Source organism: Caretta caretta, chromosome 1, assembly GCF_965140235.1.
Source record: "Caretta caretta isolate rCarCar2 chromosome 1, rCarCar1.hap1, whole genome shotgun sequence".
Classification (NCBI taxonomy): domain Eukaryota; kingdom Metazoa; phylum Chordata; order Testudines; family Cheloniidae; genus Caretta; species Caretta caretta.
The window spans coordinates 138923925-138943841 of record NC_134206.1 but is presented as its reverse complement, the minus strand read 5'-3'; the positions used below and the strand labels follow the sequence as shown (position 1 = coordinate 138943841).

General features: G+C 43.2%; 1 protein-coding gene across 9 annotated transcripts in view; it reads right to left on the bottom strand.

The window, feature by feature from the left end:
- Window positions 1–19917, bottom strand: part of REPS2 (RALBP1 associated Eps domain containing 2) — a 143575-nt gene that overhangs the window by 54079 nt on the left and 69579 nt on the right. For all 9 annotated transcript variants that reach the window (XM_048861947.2, XM_048861921.2, XM_048861928.2 and 6 more), the window contains 2 exons: window positions 15275–15369; window positions 1520–1586 (listed from right to left, as the gene is read on the bottom strand). In XM_048861947.2, the coding sequence (XP_048717904.2) occupies window positions 1520–1586; window positions 15275–15369 (162 nt within the window). The remainder of the gene's footprint in view (window positions 1–1519; window positions 1587–15274; window positions 15370–19917) is intronic.

The following is a 19917-nucleotide window of genomic DNA, read 5'->3' as shown; positions in this document are numbered from 1 at the left end:
ACAGTGAGTCAGCAACCAAGCCAGGATCAGAACCCAGGAGCTCCCGGTCCTCTGGGCTTACTCCTCTAGCAAAGGTTTAGATCACAATATCCCTTTTCCACCAACACCTAAAACATCCCACATCAAGGACGTGAGCAAAACAAAAACCAACCAAAAAAGCTGTACTCGTTTTGCTGAGAACTGTATTATACGGGATCACTATGGATGAAACTCACTTCATTGCAATATGTCCTGAGTAAAAGGAATTTATGAGGACGTAGTCTGCTACCTCATTCCCATCTCTATTTCCACTACTATATACGTTTAAATATACAATTAAGTGACAATGCAGAATTGATTTATCTGTGAGATGATGGAAATGAATGAGAATCTGTTTCGCTTAAAACATCCTGAGCTACAGAATTCTGACTCCTCAAGAGTAAAGCTAAGCAAATAATTGATTTTTCAGTTCAGAGGCCAAACCGAAAAATTTCTGGGGGGGGGATCTGTTTCCATTTTAACAAAACATTGCGTTAGACCTCAACAAAATGCAAAACTGAAAAAAAAAAAACCCACTTTTTCAGCTTTTCATTTTGTTCCGGTTGAACAAAATGTTTAGTTTGACCAAAATGAATTTTTTGTTCCGAATCATTTTGGGGTGTTTTAAAATAACAATCTCAAAATGAAATGCCATTTCAAAATGAAAAATCAAAACATTTCAAAACCAAAAAGCAGAAATAAAACATTTTAATTTTCCCCCTTGAAACAGTTAGGCAAATTCGCAAAAAGTTTCAGTGCCTCAAAAGTGCATTTTTGGCAAATTTATTATTTGACAAAAAAATCATCCGGTTCTATCTGGGAGTTCTCCTTCCGGGCAGCACCCTGAAGGAATATTCCCTTTTCTTTTGAATCCCATTTATAGTAATAACTTAAAGAATAAGACCAAGTGTACCTTCCATGCCTGCAACTGTGCCTTGGCTAAGAAAAAGAGGTAGATTTCCATAATCATATAGAAAACAATTTGTAAATATGCATAAAGCAAAACTTCATCCTTATGGGACCATTACATACCTAAAGGCTTTCCTTGTTACCTAAGTATGTCAGCTACAGAGAATGAGGCAGATCTGAGGCAGGCCTAAAAGAAATCATCATTGGTCGTTTTATTACCTTTAAGGTCGAGATCCTGCACTCTTTACTCAAGCAAAATTCTTTGAAGTCTTAGGCAAAAAGTATGACATTAGGCCCATTTGGACCAACATACATTTAGAAGGTATATTTGGGTTTTAAAGGTTATGCAAATATGAGGGGTTCATTTTAAAATAACTGACCATCATTTTGTTTTTCTTCAGCTCTGTTGCTGTCAGTACGTCCTCTCTTTGGTTACTGTTACAAACCTTTCTTTCAGATTTACATAAATGCATAACTGACTCAGAAGCTAGATTTGCACAGATTCTGTTAGCAAAGGGAATTGTATAAAGCGCTTATTTACACCTAAAACCTAATGAATGAAGCAAAAAGACAAGACACTTTGCTCTCATACCTTGATTGTCACCACTATCTGCATCTTGTGTCAGGGCAGATTTATCAGGCATCTCCTCAACCGATGTCTTCTCACAGAAGAAAAAAAGATTGATTTATTATACAGATTGCTGTATCAAATATGCACAAACACTTCCATAGTCAAATGTTTAAGGACGCGGACTAACAGAAATACAGCCCAATATTCTCTCCTGCACCAGATACACTCGAAGAAGTGGGGAGGGTCATTATGAAGACAATTATAGCCTCCTGCTTCTCAAGCTGCCTCAGTTGCAGTCCTGACATTAGAAAGGGCAGCCTGGGGCAGCTATAACTTGCAACAGCTGGCTATAGTGCCTAAGGGACCGTAAGCCAGCTGAGAATTCTCATATTGGAGCAGAATTCTGCTCTGTCCTCTTCTTTCTGATGATGTGCCCCCTGTGCAAGGCGTGGGGAGCCAGCTCTATCAGCTTTACACTAGCTGAAAATTCCCCTCCACCAGAAACAGTACAATGATCAGAATAGCCTCTTTAGTCAAAGTTGGGGCCAGACTTCTCTGTCCTGTGCCTCTTGTGCGTGAGGAAATCTTCCTGATGAGTTAACTGACCTCTGGCCTACTCTTTCCTCTCACTGAATACTTCTGAAGTGGGGAAAGCTGGGGTCCATAGGGCACAACTTCCATGATCCCAATTCAGGCCTCCATGGCAGAGACCAGGAACTTTAACCCAGTTCTGACAAATGAGGTCACCTTCTTTGATTACAGTAATACCCCATAATGTGGACATTTGCTACTCCTATAATCTCTGCTAGTTACCTCACCAAAAAGGGAGCTGTTCTGCTACTTATCTCAGTAACAGCAGTACTTGGGATTCAGTGGGCAAGGCAATGCCAGAACCCAAAATTCTTCACATGCTTACTGATGCTGTCATAGGTGCCGACTTCTGCTCCCACCAGTGGGTGCTCGACCCCTCTCTGCCCCCAGCCCTGCCCCCAATCCACCCCTTCCCCCAAGTCCCCACCCCTTCCCTGCCTCTTCCCACCCCTGCTCTACCTCCACTCCGCCGCCATTCCACCCCGCCTCTTTCCCGCCTCCTCCCTTGAGTGCGCTGTGCCCCCGCTCCTCCCCCTCCCTACCGGACAGCCGGCAAACAGCTGTTTGACAGCAGGCAGAAGTGCTGGGAGGGAGAGGGAGGAGCAGGAACGCGGTGCAATCAAGGGAGGAGGCGAGGGGAGCTTGGCTGCCGGTGGGTGTGGAGCACCCGCTAATTTTTCCCTGTGGGTGCTCCAGCCTTGCAGCATCCACGCAGTCGACGCCTGTGGATGCTGTTATTGACAGCCAGGCCCATGAGACCAGGTTTCAATCCATTAGGCCCATAATAGTGGGTACAGAAATGTGGACTGAATTCATGGTTAGGAATTAGAGATCTATTTTATGAAGTAGCATGTGGATTTTTCGCAGCACAGTTCCTGTAGATTTCAGTGGAAGTAACATGCAAATCCATTGTGTAGGTGCTTTGAAAAAATATGGACAAATGTCAATCTCTATATTAACCATGATTGTGACTATAATACTTTCTAGTGCACATAGACAATAATATGGTAGAATAAAAAAAAAATTGGTCACCGACTGGCTCAACAATAGAGATCGCCACATCAAAGAGAATCAACGGCTCTGAGTTGGTTGGACCTTCATGGATAGTTTAAAGCTGATTTTTTTTTTTTTTTTACAAAGGCGAAAACATTGGGGAGGAAAAGAGAAAAATCTATTACAGTTCAATAGCTTCAGTTTTCACCATCATCAAAATCTACAATGAATTTCAGATTCATGTTGGGATGCTAGAGACAAATGTTTTGAGAGCCTAAATATCCAACCATAGTGGTCTAGCTGCAATGTACTAGAGGCCCAGACTCCAGATTGGCTTTTCCCCTACCTTCTGAGTCAAGAAATCATAAAGGTTGAGGAAAAGGCTAAGGACCTGAAGCAATGCCCATTGAAGTGAATGGAAACACTTCCGTTGATTTCAATGGACTTTGGGTCAGGTGCTGTTTCAAAGAGGAGCTTAAAGCAACTGCTGGCAGTTTCATCGACCTCATGAGAAATCTGTCTTGTCTCCCAAGCTATTTGCTGCAAGGAAGTAGCACTGATGTGTGTGGAGGAGAGGGGATACAAAGGGAGAAAGTATGTAAGAGGAAAATATAGCAGACCATAAAGAAAGTGCTGAGAGTCTCAGAAAACCAAAGAGAGAAAATATGGGCAGATAGTACTTCTTAATGTTAAAAATGAAAATGAATTGCTCCTTTACAAAACATACCGAAACTGTTAATTGATATTTCAAGTTTATTAAAACCCTCTGCCTTTGAAAGAGTCTGTTATCCACATGACCCATCTCCTGTCATAACCCTCTTCATACATAAATCCAAGAAATCATTTCTGTTGTACTGTATTTCAGCAATTACAAATAAGGATGCTCTTTAAACTACCTGAATTTATCATGGATGGAAAGGGAAGACGACAGGAAGAAAACACATAATTGATTGCATTGGTAATAAAATATGTTCAGTCTCTTGTGATCACATGTATGAACTCTATTTCCTGAATAGCTGAACCACAAATTAAATTATGAAAGTGAATCACTGCACTCCCCAGAGACAATGATGAATTACTCTCTTTCTGAATCACATTTACACAGTGTATTATTTTTCAAAATAAAAACATCAGTCAGGAAAAAATCAGAACACTTCAGTCAAAATCATTTCGAGTCAGTTTTGAGGCAAGGTTTTACAATTCATTAATCATGGATAATTGGGCACATCTAAGCCTAGAGAGCACTGGCTGCTACAGCTCAACAGAAATACTGCAGGTCACAGATTGGCGGGGGGGGGGGAGGGTGGGAGAGATAGAGACAAGAAGAAAAGAGCTGATCCTGTTGATTGTCAAATGGTCTAATCAACTGCAATATGGTCAGATGACACTATCTCACCCAATAGCTAGACCTCCATAAATTCAATTTTTTTTTTCAAATGAACCAGCTTATAGAGAAAAAGTATTTCTTGGCACGTTTCCAGGCAGCACTGTACACCCTCACACCAGAGAAATGAGGAAGAGAGAAGCAGAATACCCAGCTCCTCGTGAATATGGGACCTAATTACCAAAGAAACAGCTCATAGGTTGGAGAGAGTGGAGTTATTTGGTGGTTATGTTAAGCAGGTTGTTTTACAGGGCAAGACAGAGCCTGGTGAGTTACAGATAGGGGTGCTCAAAAGCTTATCTTGAAAATTAAATTAAAATTAACTTACAATATGGCATTTTGAAAATCTTCTGCTGTATCCCCCACTGCTAACAACTGCCCAGTGGAGGATTTCATCTTACCACTAGATAACAGATATTTTATCACTACTATTCTACTCTTAGTATTACTATTGTGATGCTGGCAGACTCAGTCAGATCAGGGCAACAGACCAATAGACTTTTGTATTAGTATAGATCAAAATGAGTGTAAATGTATGAGTGTACTCAGGCTTTTGAACTTCATGAAAATTAGAGGAATGTTACTTGTATTATTTTCATTCATTTGTTCCTGTTCTAATGTAATAGCAAACATTTTCATTGTGTACACCCCTGTAACTAAATAGCCCAACAAAGAAATCTTGTGAAATGCCAGTGAAGGACTTAAACAGAAAATGTTAATTTCAAAGCAAGTGGCCATTATGTATGATGGCTCTTTACTCCCTGTCATCAAAAGAAAAGCCACTGTGGGTAGAGAGACTGTCAGCTTGCTCTCGGAGTGAAGAAACTACAAATATGGACTCATGGAAAGATCCTTCATCTCTGGACTGTTTGGACTTTTACAGGGAACTGTACCAGATGCAAAGCAGAGATCCCCAGAGACAATCTGGGTACCCTAAAAAGACTTTTGGGAGACTGGCAGTTTATTACATCACTGCCACCACTTAGAATTACAAACAGTGACTCACCTGTTATATTTTACCTGCTTTTAGCTCTCAATTACTCTCATTTCCTTTTCTTAGCTAATAAACCTACAGTTAGTTTACTACAGAATTGGCTGCCAGCATTGTCTTTGGTGTAACCTCTGGAGTACCAACTGATCTGGGGTAAGCAGCTGATCACTTGGGATTGGGAGCAACCTGATGTGGTGTGATTTTTGGTTTAAGTGACCATTTCATCACAAAGTCCAGTCTGTGACTACATGGTAGAGTGGTAGAGTGATTCAGGAGTTCACATTTGTTACTGGCTTGGTGAAATCTAGTTATAGAACATATCACCAGCTTGGGATATATGCCCTGCTTTTTGACACTCTGCCCCGAGGTAGGCACTTAGGGTTATGAGCCACTGCAGACAGTGTGACAACGACTACCGCTTCTACTATACTAGGAATTTCTAAAAACATGCGATTTCATTGTACAGCAAATCTACTCATTAGAACATGGGTCTCAAAGTCCCAGCCTGCGGGCCATCTGTGGCCCGAGAACCTCCCCACTGCGGCCCGTGGAGGAGAGATGCAGGCAGACACGCTGCTGGCAATGTCTGCTGCAGGCCCCACCCCCCGGAGCTCCCATTGGCTGGGGGAAAGGGACCATGACTAGTCGCTGCGCAGAGTCATCATCATTGGTTGCTGGGCAGAGTCAGCCATGGAGGCAGCATCACTCTTTTCCACAATGAATATAAACAAGTCAAAATATTGAACACAACCACCTGATGCCCACCTTGCTGCAATCCTGAAGGTTTCAACCGCTCAGTCACTGAGGTCAAACATCAACAGACTGACAGAACTGAAGCATTGCCAGGTGTCTGGCAAACACTAAAAACTCTGGCTGGCGAAGAATTGTATAAAGTTGTAGGACAGTTTTATTATTTCTAAGAAATTTGAAATAAAAAAATACAATATAAACGTTTTCTTTTCTGAAAACCATCTTCAGTGAAATTATTGGCCTGCTGGGAGAATTTGAGGACTGGCACTGGCCCTAAGGTAAATTGAGTTTGAGACCTCTGCTTATAGGTTTACTCCTTTATTGTGTAAACATTCAAATCCACAAACATAAATGTCACTTGCTATGGATCAGCTAAATTGGCTTATGGAATTTTATTGAGTCAGGTTATTAGGATAATATTTTTAATATTAGGAAATTTAAGAAGAATATGAAAGGAGAAACCCTGAGCTTTCTGAAGTATAAAATGAATATCTATATATGTCCCAGCATTTACACTAGCAGGGAGCAAATTTCATCACCACTCTGCAGAAATAGGAGAAGTTGCTTTGGACATTTGGGTAATAATTTGTGAAGTTAATACCTTAAAAATAATAATCTCACAGAAATGAAGGCGGATCCTGAAATCAAAGAGTTATATGAGCTAGAGCTTTTTTTTGGGGGGGGGGGTGAGAGTTAAAATGTGTCAGCTGGGAGATATGGGGACAAACAGGGGACCTGCCCACTGACAAAACTGGTGCATCAGAATGGACCAATCATCAGGCTAGTCTGGTAGCCTGCCTCCTACTGCAACTAGCATCACAGTTATACATAATATGCATAATTGTACAGTTGTGAAAGGAAGCTTCGCCTGACCCCAGCTGCTGATTAGCTTTATACCCTGAAGCATAAGGGCTAATAACCTTCCTTTTGTTTTTCTAGCTAGTTTAATTGCAGTATTGCCCTTCATAAAAATCTAATCTTTTATTTTTATGTGAACACATACTAAGCTATTTGCCTCAGTAAATCAATGCAGCAGCAAGTTCCACATGATCCTGGATGATAAAAGTACTGTAGAGTAAGGGCTCATCCAAAGCTCACTGAAGTCAGTGGAAAGACTCCCACTGACTTCAGTGGGACTGGATGAGGCATTACACCCTCACAGAAATATAATAAGCCTACTGTAAGTAGAAGCTCCCAGCATGCTCTGAATAAAGTGTGTGCATATTAAATACAGTCCAAACTTACAATAAAACAAACCGCAGAAAGGGGGTAAGTTAACCATAAAGACACACGCATCTCTGCCTAAACTTTTTCCTCAAGTATGGTTCTTGCTAAGGCTTTTCCCTGCATGACCTCCCCTGTCCCAGCCTCTACTTCCCTCTGCATCAGAATAAGACACTCAAATCCCTCTTATATCCTGTCTGGAGTTAAAGTGATCCATCTGCTAGCAGAAGCCAGCAGTAGTTACATCTTCATATAGGGTTCTAGCACCTGAGTTTAGGGGGAATTTAGCATAATTCAGCATTCCTGTGCAGTGCCTTAGAAAGTGACACCTTGTCTCACACATATATACATTTTGAAAAAAAAAATATTTGCGAGATAGTTTTCATCTTCAAAAAGCACTATACAAACATTAATCCACAACAACCCTGTGTGGCAGGGAAGCAATAGTATCCTCAGGTTATAGACCCGGAGACTAAGGGTATGTCCACACTGGCAGAGTTACAGCACCGGCCGTTACAGTGCTGCTCAGAAGGCACTGAAGGGAAACCGCTGTTGTGTATTCACACTGCCAGCTGACTGCACAATAGCATGTTCACACTTGCGGCACTTGCAGTGGTATTCGGAGTGGTGCACTCTGGGCAGCTATCCCACAGAACGTCTCTTCCTCTTCTGCCATTAAGAGTTGTGGGAAGGCGGAGGGAGTTGCAGGGCATCCTGGGTCCTGTCTCAATGCCCCGTGATACATTGCTTCGCATCCCAGCAATCCCTGTGCTTCCGTCCACATTTGGCACCATCTGCGCGCCCTGCCTCTTCGATCTGCAGAAATGGATCCCGCACTGTTAACCAATATGTTGCTCGCTCTCACTAACACATCACGAGTGGCAGTGGAGTTATTTCTTAAACTGAACTACAAAAGCAAGAGGAGTTTCACATCGATCTCGCCACGCGTAATAGCTACGACACGAGATTGCTTGTGGCATTCACGGAGATGCTGACCACAGTGGAACGCCACTTCTGGGGGTCAGTGAAACAACCACTGAGTGGTGGGATCGCATTGTCATGCACGTCTGGGATGACATGCAGAGGCTGCAGAACTTTTGGATGACGAAAACCACACTCATGGGACTGTGTGATGAGCTCGCCCCAGCCCTGCGGCGTAAAGACATGAGAATGAGAGCTGCTCTGTCGCTGGAGAAGTGTGTGGTGATTGCACTGTGGAAGCGGGCTACTCCAGACTGCTACCGATCGGTTGCTAACTGGCTTGGAGTGGGAAAGTCGATCATTGGACGAGTGTTGACAGAAGTGTGCAGGACCTCTAATTGCATCCTGCTCCAAAAGACCCTGACTCTGGGCAACATGCGTGACATTATGGATGACTTTGCACAAATGGGCTTCCCTAACTGCGGAGTCGACAGATGGCATGCATATTCCAATTCTGGTACCAGACCACCTAGCCACCAAGTACATTAATCAGAAGGGGCTTTTCTCTATGGTTCTCCTGGCGCTTGTGGATCACTGTGGGCGTTTCACGGACATTAACGCAGGCTGGTCTGGAAAGGTGCATCATGCACGCATCTTTTGGAACACTGGCCTGTTCAGGAAGCTGCAAGCAGGGGCTTTCTTTTCAGACCAGAAAATCACCGTAGGGCAAATCAAAATGCCCATTGTGATCCTGGGAGACCCTGCCTACCCCTTAATGCCATGGCTTATGAAGCCATACACGGGGCACCTTGATACCAGCAAGGAGCTGTTCAACAATAGGCTGAGCAAGTGCAGAATGACTTTTGAATGTGCTTTTGGCCATTTAAAGGCCCACTGGTGCTGCCTACATGGGAGGCTGGACCTGGCCGATGACAATATTCCTATGCCTACAGCTGCATGCTGTACACTCCATAATATTTGTGAAGGGAAGGGTGAAAGCTTAACTCAAGGCTGGACAGCTGAGGCTCAGCGCCTGGAGGCTGAATTTGAACAGGCAGAGACCAGGGCTATTAGAGGGGCGCAGAGCAGGGCCATAAGGATTAGGGATGCCTTGAGGCAGCAATTTTATGCTGAAAGCCACTAATATTTGTTGCTATGCTCGGGAGTGCAGTGCTTGTAATGCTAGGAGGCGATTGTGATTGATGCAGACGATGCACTATGAAGGTTTAAGAAAATTGCCTGTTACTTTGCAGGGCTCTGTTTGCTTTCAATTAATGGAATAAAGATTGCTTTCAAACCAACACAATTCTTTTATTAAAAACAACAACTGGAAGAGAGAGACTGTCAGGGTTCCTTCCCCACTCTGAACTCTAGGGTACAGATGTGGGGACCCACATGAAAGACCCCCTACACTTATTTTTAATCAGCTTAGGTTAAAAACTTTCCCAAGGCACAAATTTCGCCTTGTCCTTGAACAGTATGCTGCCACCACCAAGTGATTTAGACAAAGAACAGGGAAAGGACCACTTGGAGTTCCTATTTCCCCAAAATATCCCCCCAAGCCCTTACACCCCTTTTCCTGGGGAGGCTTGAGAATAAACAAGATGAGCACAATCCAGCCTTGGATTTTTAAGACCCAAAAAACCCAATCAGATTCTTAAAAAACAGATCTTTATTAGGAGAACAAAAAAAAGATAAGAGAACAACTCTAAGATCAGAATGGAAGATAATCTTACAGGCAGTCAGATTCAAAACACAGAGAATCCCTCTAGGCAAAACCTTAAGCTACAAAAAGACACAAAAACAGGAATACACATATTCTCCAGCACAGCGAATATCACAAGCCAAAACATTTCTAGCTAGATTACTTACTAACTTTACAGGAGTTGGAGGGCTTGTATCCTTGATCTGTTCCTGGCAAAGGTATCACACAGACAGACAGAAGCCTTTTCCCTCCCCCTCCAGATTTGAAAGTATCTTGTCTTCTCATTGGTCATTTTGGGTCAGGTGCCAGCCAGGTTACCTGAGCTTCTTAACTCTTTACAGGTAAAAGGACTTTGCCTCTGGCCAGGAGGGATTTTATAGCACTATATACAGAAAGGTGGTTACCCTTCCCTTTATACTTATGACAGAGACAAACAAAAAAAACACATCAATACTGTGGGGGATGGGGGAATGGAGGGTCCCAGGAGGAGGTGAGGCCCCAGGATGGTTAAAGATTTGTGTATGTCCAGGTATCACATGGAACCTTCTCCTTTGGAGTACAGTGCAGCGGGTACTGTACTTCAGCAGGGCTAAACTGCAGAGAGATGGGTGTTGAGTGCAGTGGGTACTGGGAGTCCGCAGTGCTGGACTGTGACGGGGCAGGCATGGAATACCATGGGTACAGACTGGAGCCAGGAGGTTAATAAGAGTGTGTTGGTGGTGTCTGGGGGGCGCATGGGAAAGAGTTTTGTGACAGCAGCTGCAGGACAGGGCAGGCACGGAGCTGCTCAGTTTGCAGTGGCAGTAGCGCCTGGAGATTGTCCGCTTGGTGCTCCATAACTTTTAAGAGCCGCTTCGTGGCTTCATTCTGGCACACTGCGTTCTCCTTTTGGTCCCTATTCTCGTTATTCCGGCACTCCTTCGATTCTTGTTTTTCGACAGCGGAGTGCATCATAATCTCACGCAGAAAGTCCTCCTTACTTCTTCTTGGCCGCTTTCTAATTCTGTGCAGCCGTTCAGCCAGCGATAACAAAGAGGGAGGGCTGGACTCCCAAGGTCATATCTGTGAAGTCGAAATGCCACAGTTTACAGAAGCAGTATTGTTTGCAACACACAACACTGATTCAGTGACTTAAAACACAGACACTATTCACATACCTGTCATTAACTGGCTGACCGAGGCAAGCACACATGAGCCACAAGACCCCCAAAGTGGTGAGTAACTGCAGAGGCAGGGGAAATCAGTGTTCCAGGACCATAATACTGTACACTGGGAACGTGGCTCTTGGGGACAGCCAGCACTGTAGGGGGGGCCTGGTAATCATTCCTGTCCCCACATTTTCCACAGGCTGTGTTCATTATGGAAGATATCTCGCTTTTGATGGTGAGCAGGGAATCAAGGGAGGATCTTCTCCAAGACTGCTGCTTCTGCCCTGGCCCTTATGTGGCACATCTGTGGAGAGCAATGGTGTGTCCCCACAGTGACACCAGAGTAGTGCAGGAAAGTTACCCTTAATGGGGCAAGAAACAAAGCAGCTCTGCCAAAGAATCTGCAGCAGAAGATTGCCCAGTATCTCCATGAGAGTTTCCTGGAGATCTCCGAGGCAGATTCCTGTGTTGTGAGGGAGTCAATCAACAACCTGTTCTGCTGCTCAGATTAGGCATGTGGTGGTATCATACAGACACAAACCTGCTTTCTGCAACCCTCCTGCCCCCAACAACTCGCCTCAGCAATTCCCAAAATCAAAGCCACTTGCCAAGGGCCTCCTATCCTGTTTGTTCTTCGCCAAGTTCTGACAACTGTGACTGGCTAGCCTCCTCCGGGGCAAAGCCTCCTCCTGGTTGCATGCATCTCTGACCTCTGAGTCATCCTCTGCCTCTGGGTCACCCTCCCGTGCCACATCCTCGTCCAATATTTCTTCCTCCTGGCTCGGTCCACCCTCGACTGGCAGGCAAGCCACAGAAGTATCCACAGCGGCCTTTGCTGTGGAGGTGGGGTCATCACAGAGTATCGCGTCCAGCTCTTCATAGAACTGGCAGCTCACGGGCACAGCTCCGGAGCAGCCGTTTGCCTTCCACGCCTTGTGGTAGGCGTTCCGTAGCTCCGTCACTTTGACCCTGCACTGCAGTGTGTCCCGGTCTTGGCCCCTTTCTGTCATGCATCATGAAATCTGTCCGTAGATATCATAATTCCTATGTCTGGAACACAGCTGGAACTGGACAGTCTCCTCTCCCCAAACGCTGATGAGGTCCAGCAGCTCAGCGTTGCTCCAAGCAGGGGATCGCCTGGTGCATGGAGCAAGCATGGCCACCTGGAAAGATGTGCTGAGACCACTGCACGCATCACTGAGCAAACAGGAAGGGGACTTTCAAAATTCCCACACAATTTAAAGGGTGGAGCTCACGGTTGGTCACCTGAGGGCAGGGCAGTAGAGTTCAAACCGATGACCAGAGAGGTGAGAAAAGGCATTGTGGGACACCGCCCGGAGGCCAATCGCAGTGCTGTAATCGACCAGGGTGCCTACACTGTCACTGCAGCACTGTAGCCCCAGTGCAGAAAACTGGGTGATTTTTTTTACAGTGCTTTACTGTGCAGTTTCTGCTCACTAAGTGACTTGTCAGCCCGTACACCTTGGGAGTTACTGCGCAGGGAGCTGCTTTACTGTGCAGAAACTTGCCAGTGTAGACAAGGCCTGAGGTAAAAAAGTTGAACTGCCCGAGGACACATAGGAATTAAGTGGCAGGGCCAGAAAAAGAGCTCAGAAGTTCCTGACTCCAGCTGCTGTGCTTATTCCTTTTGGCCAAACTGTTTCATCTCTCATATGAGCAAAACCAGAGATGGTGGGAGCAAAGAAAAGTCACACACACAATTGGTCACAAAAATTATAATTGTCTAGATAAATCTATAAAGATCAATGTGGAAAATCATACAAAATACTTTAGTAAATAAAAGCAAAGACAAAAAATACTCTGTGGCAAAGAAGATTTTAAATGTATTGTGCTGATACAGTACTAATATGCAGTTAATATTTTATTAAACTCTGGTAGAGGAGCAGCAAGTATGTGTTTTCAGCATGACTTCTGCTTAAGCTGCAAATTAATAAACATATATGCTAATAAGTCAAACTGTCAAGGGACTGATTAGTTTTCCAACACTAGAACACAGTGAAAAAGTTCTAGTGAAGTGTTGGTCTGTGGCAGAATCTGGCACCCCACTGTTAATCAACCTCACAGCATGTGAACATATTAATAGGACCAGAAATCTGTGCTTCAGTAAAAGACCTACCTGCACTTCTAAAATAAAAGCACCATTTTCAAAAACCGATAGCAATGCTATTCTGAATCAAGCTGATGTACCCAGAACATTGCCCTGTGAGCAGAAAGGGCACTGGTAAGATCATATATAAGTAGTCCCACGAGATAAACATGATGATCACACCATGCAAAGTGAGACTAAAACTCAGCAATATTATGAAACATTGCCTATTGCCTGATGGTGATATTGCACAGTTGCATTTGCTAAGAGAAGAGCTGTGTTTTGACCATGGAGTTTTCCCCATAACAAGGGGGAGGATGAAGTGACTGGAGAACAGCCTTACACCAGCCCTGGGACTGAGCTGGTATAATGTACCATTATTATTTTATTTGGATGCAGAGTTTGAAGGGACTTCCGCAACAGCAATGCATGCCAATTTTCAGAGGCCTAACAATTCTGAGCCATAGCCCTGTCCACAAATTGTCACTTGATTCACTACCCTAACAAGCTAAGACCTTCAAATGCCACAGCTTACAAACTCTGAATTGACATACCCAGGTGCAATGGGATGGCAACAACCATGAGGCGGGTAAGGTTATTCCAGGTTTTAGGCCTTTAAACCTCTCAAGTTTACAAATTTCATGAGATTACTTACTTTTCTAAAGTTCTTCTGACTGAATTATTGTCCCCTTAACTCAGTTATTTGGCCTGTACTTATATTGATATAAAAATACCATTCTCTTTTTAGGCAGTCCATCAGGCCTGGATTAGTCCAGGGCTGGGTCCTGAACCTAGGGAGGTGCCAGGATCATTCAAAAGTTAGATGTGCTGATCCACTACTGGTACCTAGATAGACTGTGGCATTATGACCGGCAGTGGAGGCAGGTAGCATGGACTGGGGTGCAGCGGCCCACCACCTCACAGCCGACTGGGTGGCAATATCTCCATTGGTGGCACTAGCAGGACCATGGATGAGATATATTTCACAGGGAAGCCAGAAGGAACTTGGGACCAAGATTTTTGGAAGCACTCTGTACCCAGCAGCTCCCATTGCTCTCTTCTTCTCCATGGGAGCTGCTAGGTGTGGAGAAATTTTCAAGTGCTGCCCGCTTCATTTAGATACCTGAATGGGGGCTGAGCGTTTTTAAAAATCTGTCCACTGAAGTGAAAAAGGGCAGAGCATCAATTCCCGCTGTTCCAGGTCACGACAGAACAAAGTTAACCAGGGGAAGGAGGATGCAGCAGGCAGCACATGCTTACTTAGACCTGTAGACCCAAACTGTTGCTACATATTGCACCAAATCTGGGGTCACCAGAGACTGGGGGGGGCAAAGACCAGAACAGCTGAGAAAGGTACATTTTATTCCCTTTCAATGGGATTTCTGGGGACAAAATGGGAGTTGGGGCTCTGAAATAGGAAGAAAGCATCTTTGAGGAGGAGTGTGCTGCCAAGGTGACAAGGCAGAAGGGTCTGTAAGGAGATCCTGACTAGAACGAAGCTTGTCCCTGACAAAGGCCAACATTTTGGCCAATACAATCCCCAATAGCATTAATATGCCCCAGTCTATCTAGAGTCCTCTGATCAATTGCCTTCCACAGCAGCACAGATCTTCTTTCCCATGGTTTGTTCCAACCTCAGCAAGGCAGGAGCTTGAGAAGAAAAGAATATGCAACTTTCTCCCTGCATTTGACCCACAGACTCCCAACTTGTCACAGCATAGAGTCCTCAGGAGGAGGATGTAGACTGTGTCGCTCATGCACACCTGTTGAAAGGAGGCCGGTCTACCCCCTCCAGTCACTGAATGAATTGCTGAAAGAAGAACAGTAAGATGGACAAAAGGCAATCTTAAAAACAGATAGCCCACTTGAAAATTCCACAGATATGTATGATGTAATAATTGCTAGGTGGTCTACTAATGTAAATTCCTTAATGTAACTATAGTCCTCGGGTAATTTTCTTACCTCAGTTCGATTAAAGTCCCTGGTCTGTTGACTAACTGGCAATGAGTCAGAATAAGAATCCAATAATGCGCAGTCACGTTTAGGCTTAAGGGAAGCTGGAGGGAAAGCAAAGATACATGTCTTTGTTTAATAACACACATATTTTACATGTATTAGATTATTATTTTTCTTCCCCACCCCTTCATACTGCATCTGATCTGGATAACAAGGTGATAAGTACTGTACAGAAAATCATTTTCTCTTGTATTATTTTTAAGTAACAGCATGTAGTGATGTATAAGTCTAATATATTGTAGAAACAATTGGGTGAAATTGAGGACAGATTTTGATACTATTCAGCCACCCAAAAACAACGGTGACTGAAGTTTTATTTGTGCCTTTTCTTCAACTGATCTAGAGTCAATATAGTTGGCATTACAGACTGGAGTGTTAGAACTATAAAACCTATTTGACAGGCCTGCAACTTCCTGTTTGTGTTATCTAGAATGGAAAATGTATTAGAACCCACACTACGCAATATAACTAAATGTCAGTGAAAAGCATGAAGACTAATCACAACACTTGCTTCAGTCTGTATCATCTTTAATAGTTTTCAATCAGGTAAACACTGGGAGCAGGAGAAACAACCCTGCAATTTGTTAAGGTAACATTTGCAACACCCATGTTTTTGTTCTATATACACAGACTCCTCAGGGATTAATCCCTTTAAACCATTAAGCATCTTGGTAGCTAGAAAACTATTTTTCTTAAGATTAATATGTTGAGTAGCAGAATAACCAATTCACAAGTCCAGTTTCTGATTAGCATCTGGTCCCTCCAAACAAACTAAGCTTTTACAAATCTGTATTAATTTAAAATACAGTTAGGTTACTAGACAGGGCAATCAGCTTTATGTTTTTTTATTTTAATTCAAGAAAAGCTTTCAAAGCAAAACACAGTGGGTCAAGTTCTTAATGGGAGTTACCCCAGCACAGAATTTAGCCCTGAACTTGTAGTTCACAAAACAAGCCATGTAAGTAGCAAAATTCATTCATCCTTAAATGCTTCTTTTGCAAGTCATTTTTTTATTTTAAACTTTTAACATTTCGATCAAATGCAAAAAATTCTGCTTGAGCCATATGAGTAAAGGACTCAGTCTACCTCATATTGGACTTAATACAACAGGCTAATGAGAACTGCTATCAAATAGACTTACATTCCTAAATGGCCAAGCAAAACCTTGATTTCATAGACATTAAACTATGGTACAGGACTTCTCCCATAAAAAACGTTTCATACCGAGTTGTCATAAATTCTAGCGTTGTACTTGGAAGTGGATATAAAAGGGTCCATAACATATATGGGGAAGCACACCCTACTGCTTTATTTATTTATTTATATTTGTATTCCAAAAGTTGTTGGTTCAGAAGCCTGTACTGTATGTGATTCACTGTGCAAGGTTTTTTTTTTTTTCTATACACACTTCTCCTTTCAAAAATCTCTCTCTTTATCTGTGAATCTTGTCTAAGTAGAGCTGTAAGTATTAGCTAAATGTCAAATCCCTCAACTACTCTGCCAATATCACTGCTAGAATTAATGGTTAGCCCTTGAAAAGCTTTGCTGCTTAAAAGAAACAAAACAGAGCTCATTTAGGAAGACAGAAGGCCACAGTGCAAACAGGGGAGCTCAGAACGAAAACTAGGTGCAAAGAAGAGGAAAAAATATATGGGAAAAAACCTCCCAGGCAACTGTCTGCCCTACTTTTTAAAATTTAATGTTTGGAGTTACATAGAAGATGCTTACAGAGGCATGCTGATTTCAGTTATTATTAATTGTATGTATTATAGTACTGCCTGGAAGCCAGCACCCCATTGTTCTAGGCCCTGTACAAATATGTAATAATGGGACAGTCCCTGCCACAAAGAGCTTACAATCTAAATATATAAGACTATAGACAACAGGTGGCTACAACAAGCAGATCAGGAAGCACAAGGACACAGCGAGACACCATCGGCCAGGACGATAAGCAGCCATGATCTTCTCCCTTTTTTTCTCCTCATGTATTTTTTTTCATTAAAATTAAGTAGATATTAGAAGTGCCAAACTGACATAATGAAAACTGAGGTCCTCTATCAACAGATCAGATATTAGATGGACAGCAACAATGCAAGCTTCCCCCCACCATCCTGCCAAAGTGTCTCAACTATGACCTGGAGGAAACGCCTCAAAGGGTGGAGAAACGCAGACACACTATCCGTGCTCATTCAGTCCTTGCTCTGTGCTCAAACTGCCAGTAAAAGGTGCTAACTAGTGCAAACTGTGGTGATGACTTTTCTTTTTAATATTGGAACCTTTCTTCTAGCCAGGAACGAGACAGAGACAACCAAATACGCTTCATGTAGGTCACCAGACTACTCTCAGGCCAGGTCTATACTACAGACCTAGAGCGACATAATTATACCGCTAAAGGTGGTGAAAAATTCACCCCTCTGAGCGACATAGTTATACCGACCTAACCCCCCATATAGACAGTGCTATGTCAGCAGGAAAGCTTCTCCTGCTGACATAGCTACCCCCTCTCAGAGAGGTGGATTAACTACGCTGACAGGAGAAGCTCTCCTGGCAGCATAGGAGTGTCTTCACTAAAGTGCTACAGTGAAAAAGGGCAGCTGAAGACAAACCCTCGGTCATTAGCAGCACAAACTAGCTTCTAGCTAGTGACCTAGACGTGTCAGACATTGTATTCCAGTATCGTCTTCCTGAGCTATCCATTTTCAGTTGTCCCTTCTAGAAAAGTCCCAAACAATGTAATAGGGACAAAACCATTAGTCTCCACTGAAATTTTCTACTGAAAAGATTCTAAAACCCTTTAATTTTACAGAAAATTGTACTAACTCTAGAGGATTTTGATATTTTTAAACTATCCTATAAAGTTCTCTTGTAAGGATATGTAATTGCCTATTAAATTCTATGAGATGGCTTAAAGAGCCTAGAGAAAAGTTATCTATTAAATACTATAATGCTTTTTGATAAGATTTTTTAAATATTCTTTATTTGTAGGATGACAAACATTCTGCAATAGCTAGAAACAAACCTGTTTGCAATTTAGCCTTTTGTTCTCAAATTTGCAGTGGAAATGCCTTTAGTTAATAAAAGCTTGGTGGATATTTATGAACAGCTGGATGCAATTCAAGTATTTGGTTTTAATTCAAGACAATAGGAGGAAGCCAAGAGAAAAACTGAAGACATGGAGATGAGGAAGGCTAGCTTAGAAAACACACAACCTGATTCATGCCAAGTGAGAGGTTCACAGTGCGGTCAGAGAAATGCCCTATTACTACTACTAATTCTTTCTATTACAGTGGCACCCAGAGGCCCTAATCATGACATGCTCAAGGTTCCATAGTGAAAGGCACTGTATAGAAAGACAAGATCCCTGTCTTGAACAGCTTACAGTCTAATTTAAAATGAGACTAGAAGCGAGCATAACAAACAGGAAGGAGATCCTGAGGGACGGAAGATGGAGGCAATAGTGATAATGACACACGATTATGCAGACTAATCATGAGAACATCTTGAAGGCTGATGTTTCATAAACAGTTTATACCACGGGTTGCCAACCTGTGGCTCTGGAGTCACATGCAGCTCTTCAGAGGTTAATATGCGGCTCCTTGCGTAGGTGCTGACTCCGGGGCTGGAGCTACAGACGCTAACTTTCCAATGTGCCGGGGGGTGCTCAATGCTCAACCCCCTGCTCTGTCCCAGGCTCTGCCCCCACTCCACCCCTTCCCCCAAGGCCTCTGCCCCTTCCCCCAAGCTTGCCATGCCCTTGCTCATTTCTCTCCCCACCCCCGAGCCTCCTGTGCACTGCAAAACAGCTGATCGCAGCAGGTGGGAGGCGTGGGGAAGGAGGGGGAGGCACCGATTGGTAGGGCTGTCGGCTGGAGCTGGGGAAGCTTATGGGGGCCTGCTGACGTATTACTGTGGCTCTTTGGCAATGTACATTGGTAAATTCTGGCTCCTTCTAAGGCTCAGGTTGGCCACCTCTGGTTTATACCCGTGGATATGAAGATGGTGGATTGTAGAGAACAGGAACCTGACAGAAATTACTTCAGTGAATTGATACATGAGGGACATTTAGTTTTTTTAACTACAACTTGATTTGCTCTTTTCCTCTCCTTTAATAGTGCCAGCAAATTTAATGGAGATTTTATTAGCTCTTATATATTATCCCTTAGCACTGTAACTATTATCAGTAATTAATCCTCCTCACCCGAGAAAGCTGTGCACATTTTTTAATGGAAGGGTATGCACTTCAGTGTTAATGTGTAATGAAAATTGACAACATATGTCAATATCGCTCAACTGTACCTCAGTAGTGAGGTACACTACACATTGTAGACTCATTTATCCCCATCCCACACAAACTGGTGAAATCTCACTGTTAATTATAAAATATTAACAATAGGAATGGCAGATCAGGAAAATGAGTTATAGAAAAATTTGAGCTCTGCTAAAACCAGTAAACATATACAGCATTCAAGATAACCTGTAAAGCAGGTCAGTAATATTCCATCATTTCAAACATGCCTCCAAGAGTCATTAGGGCAAGACAACACATAAGCTAAAAGTCACCTACTTCATATGTAAAGTCTTGTGACATC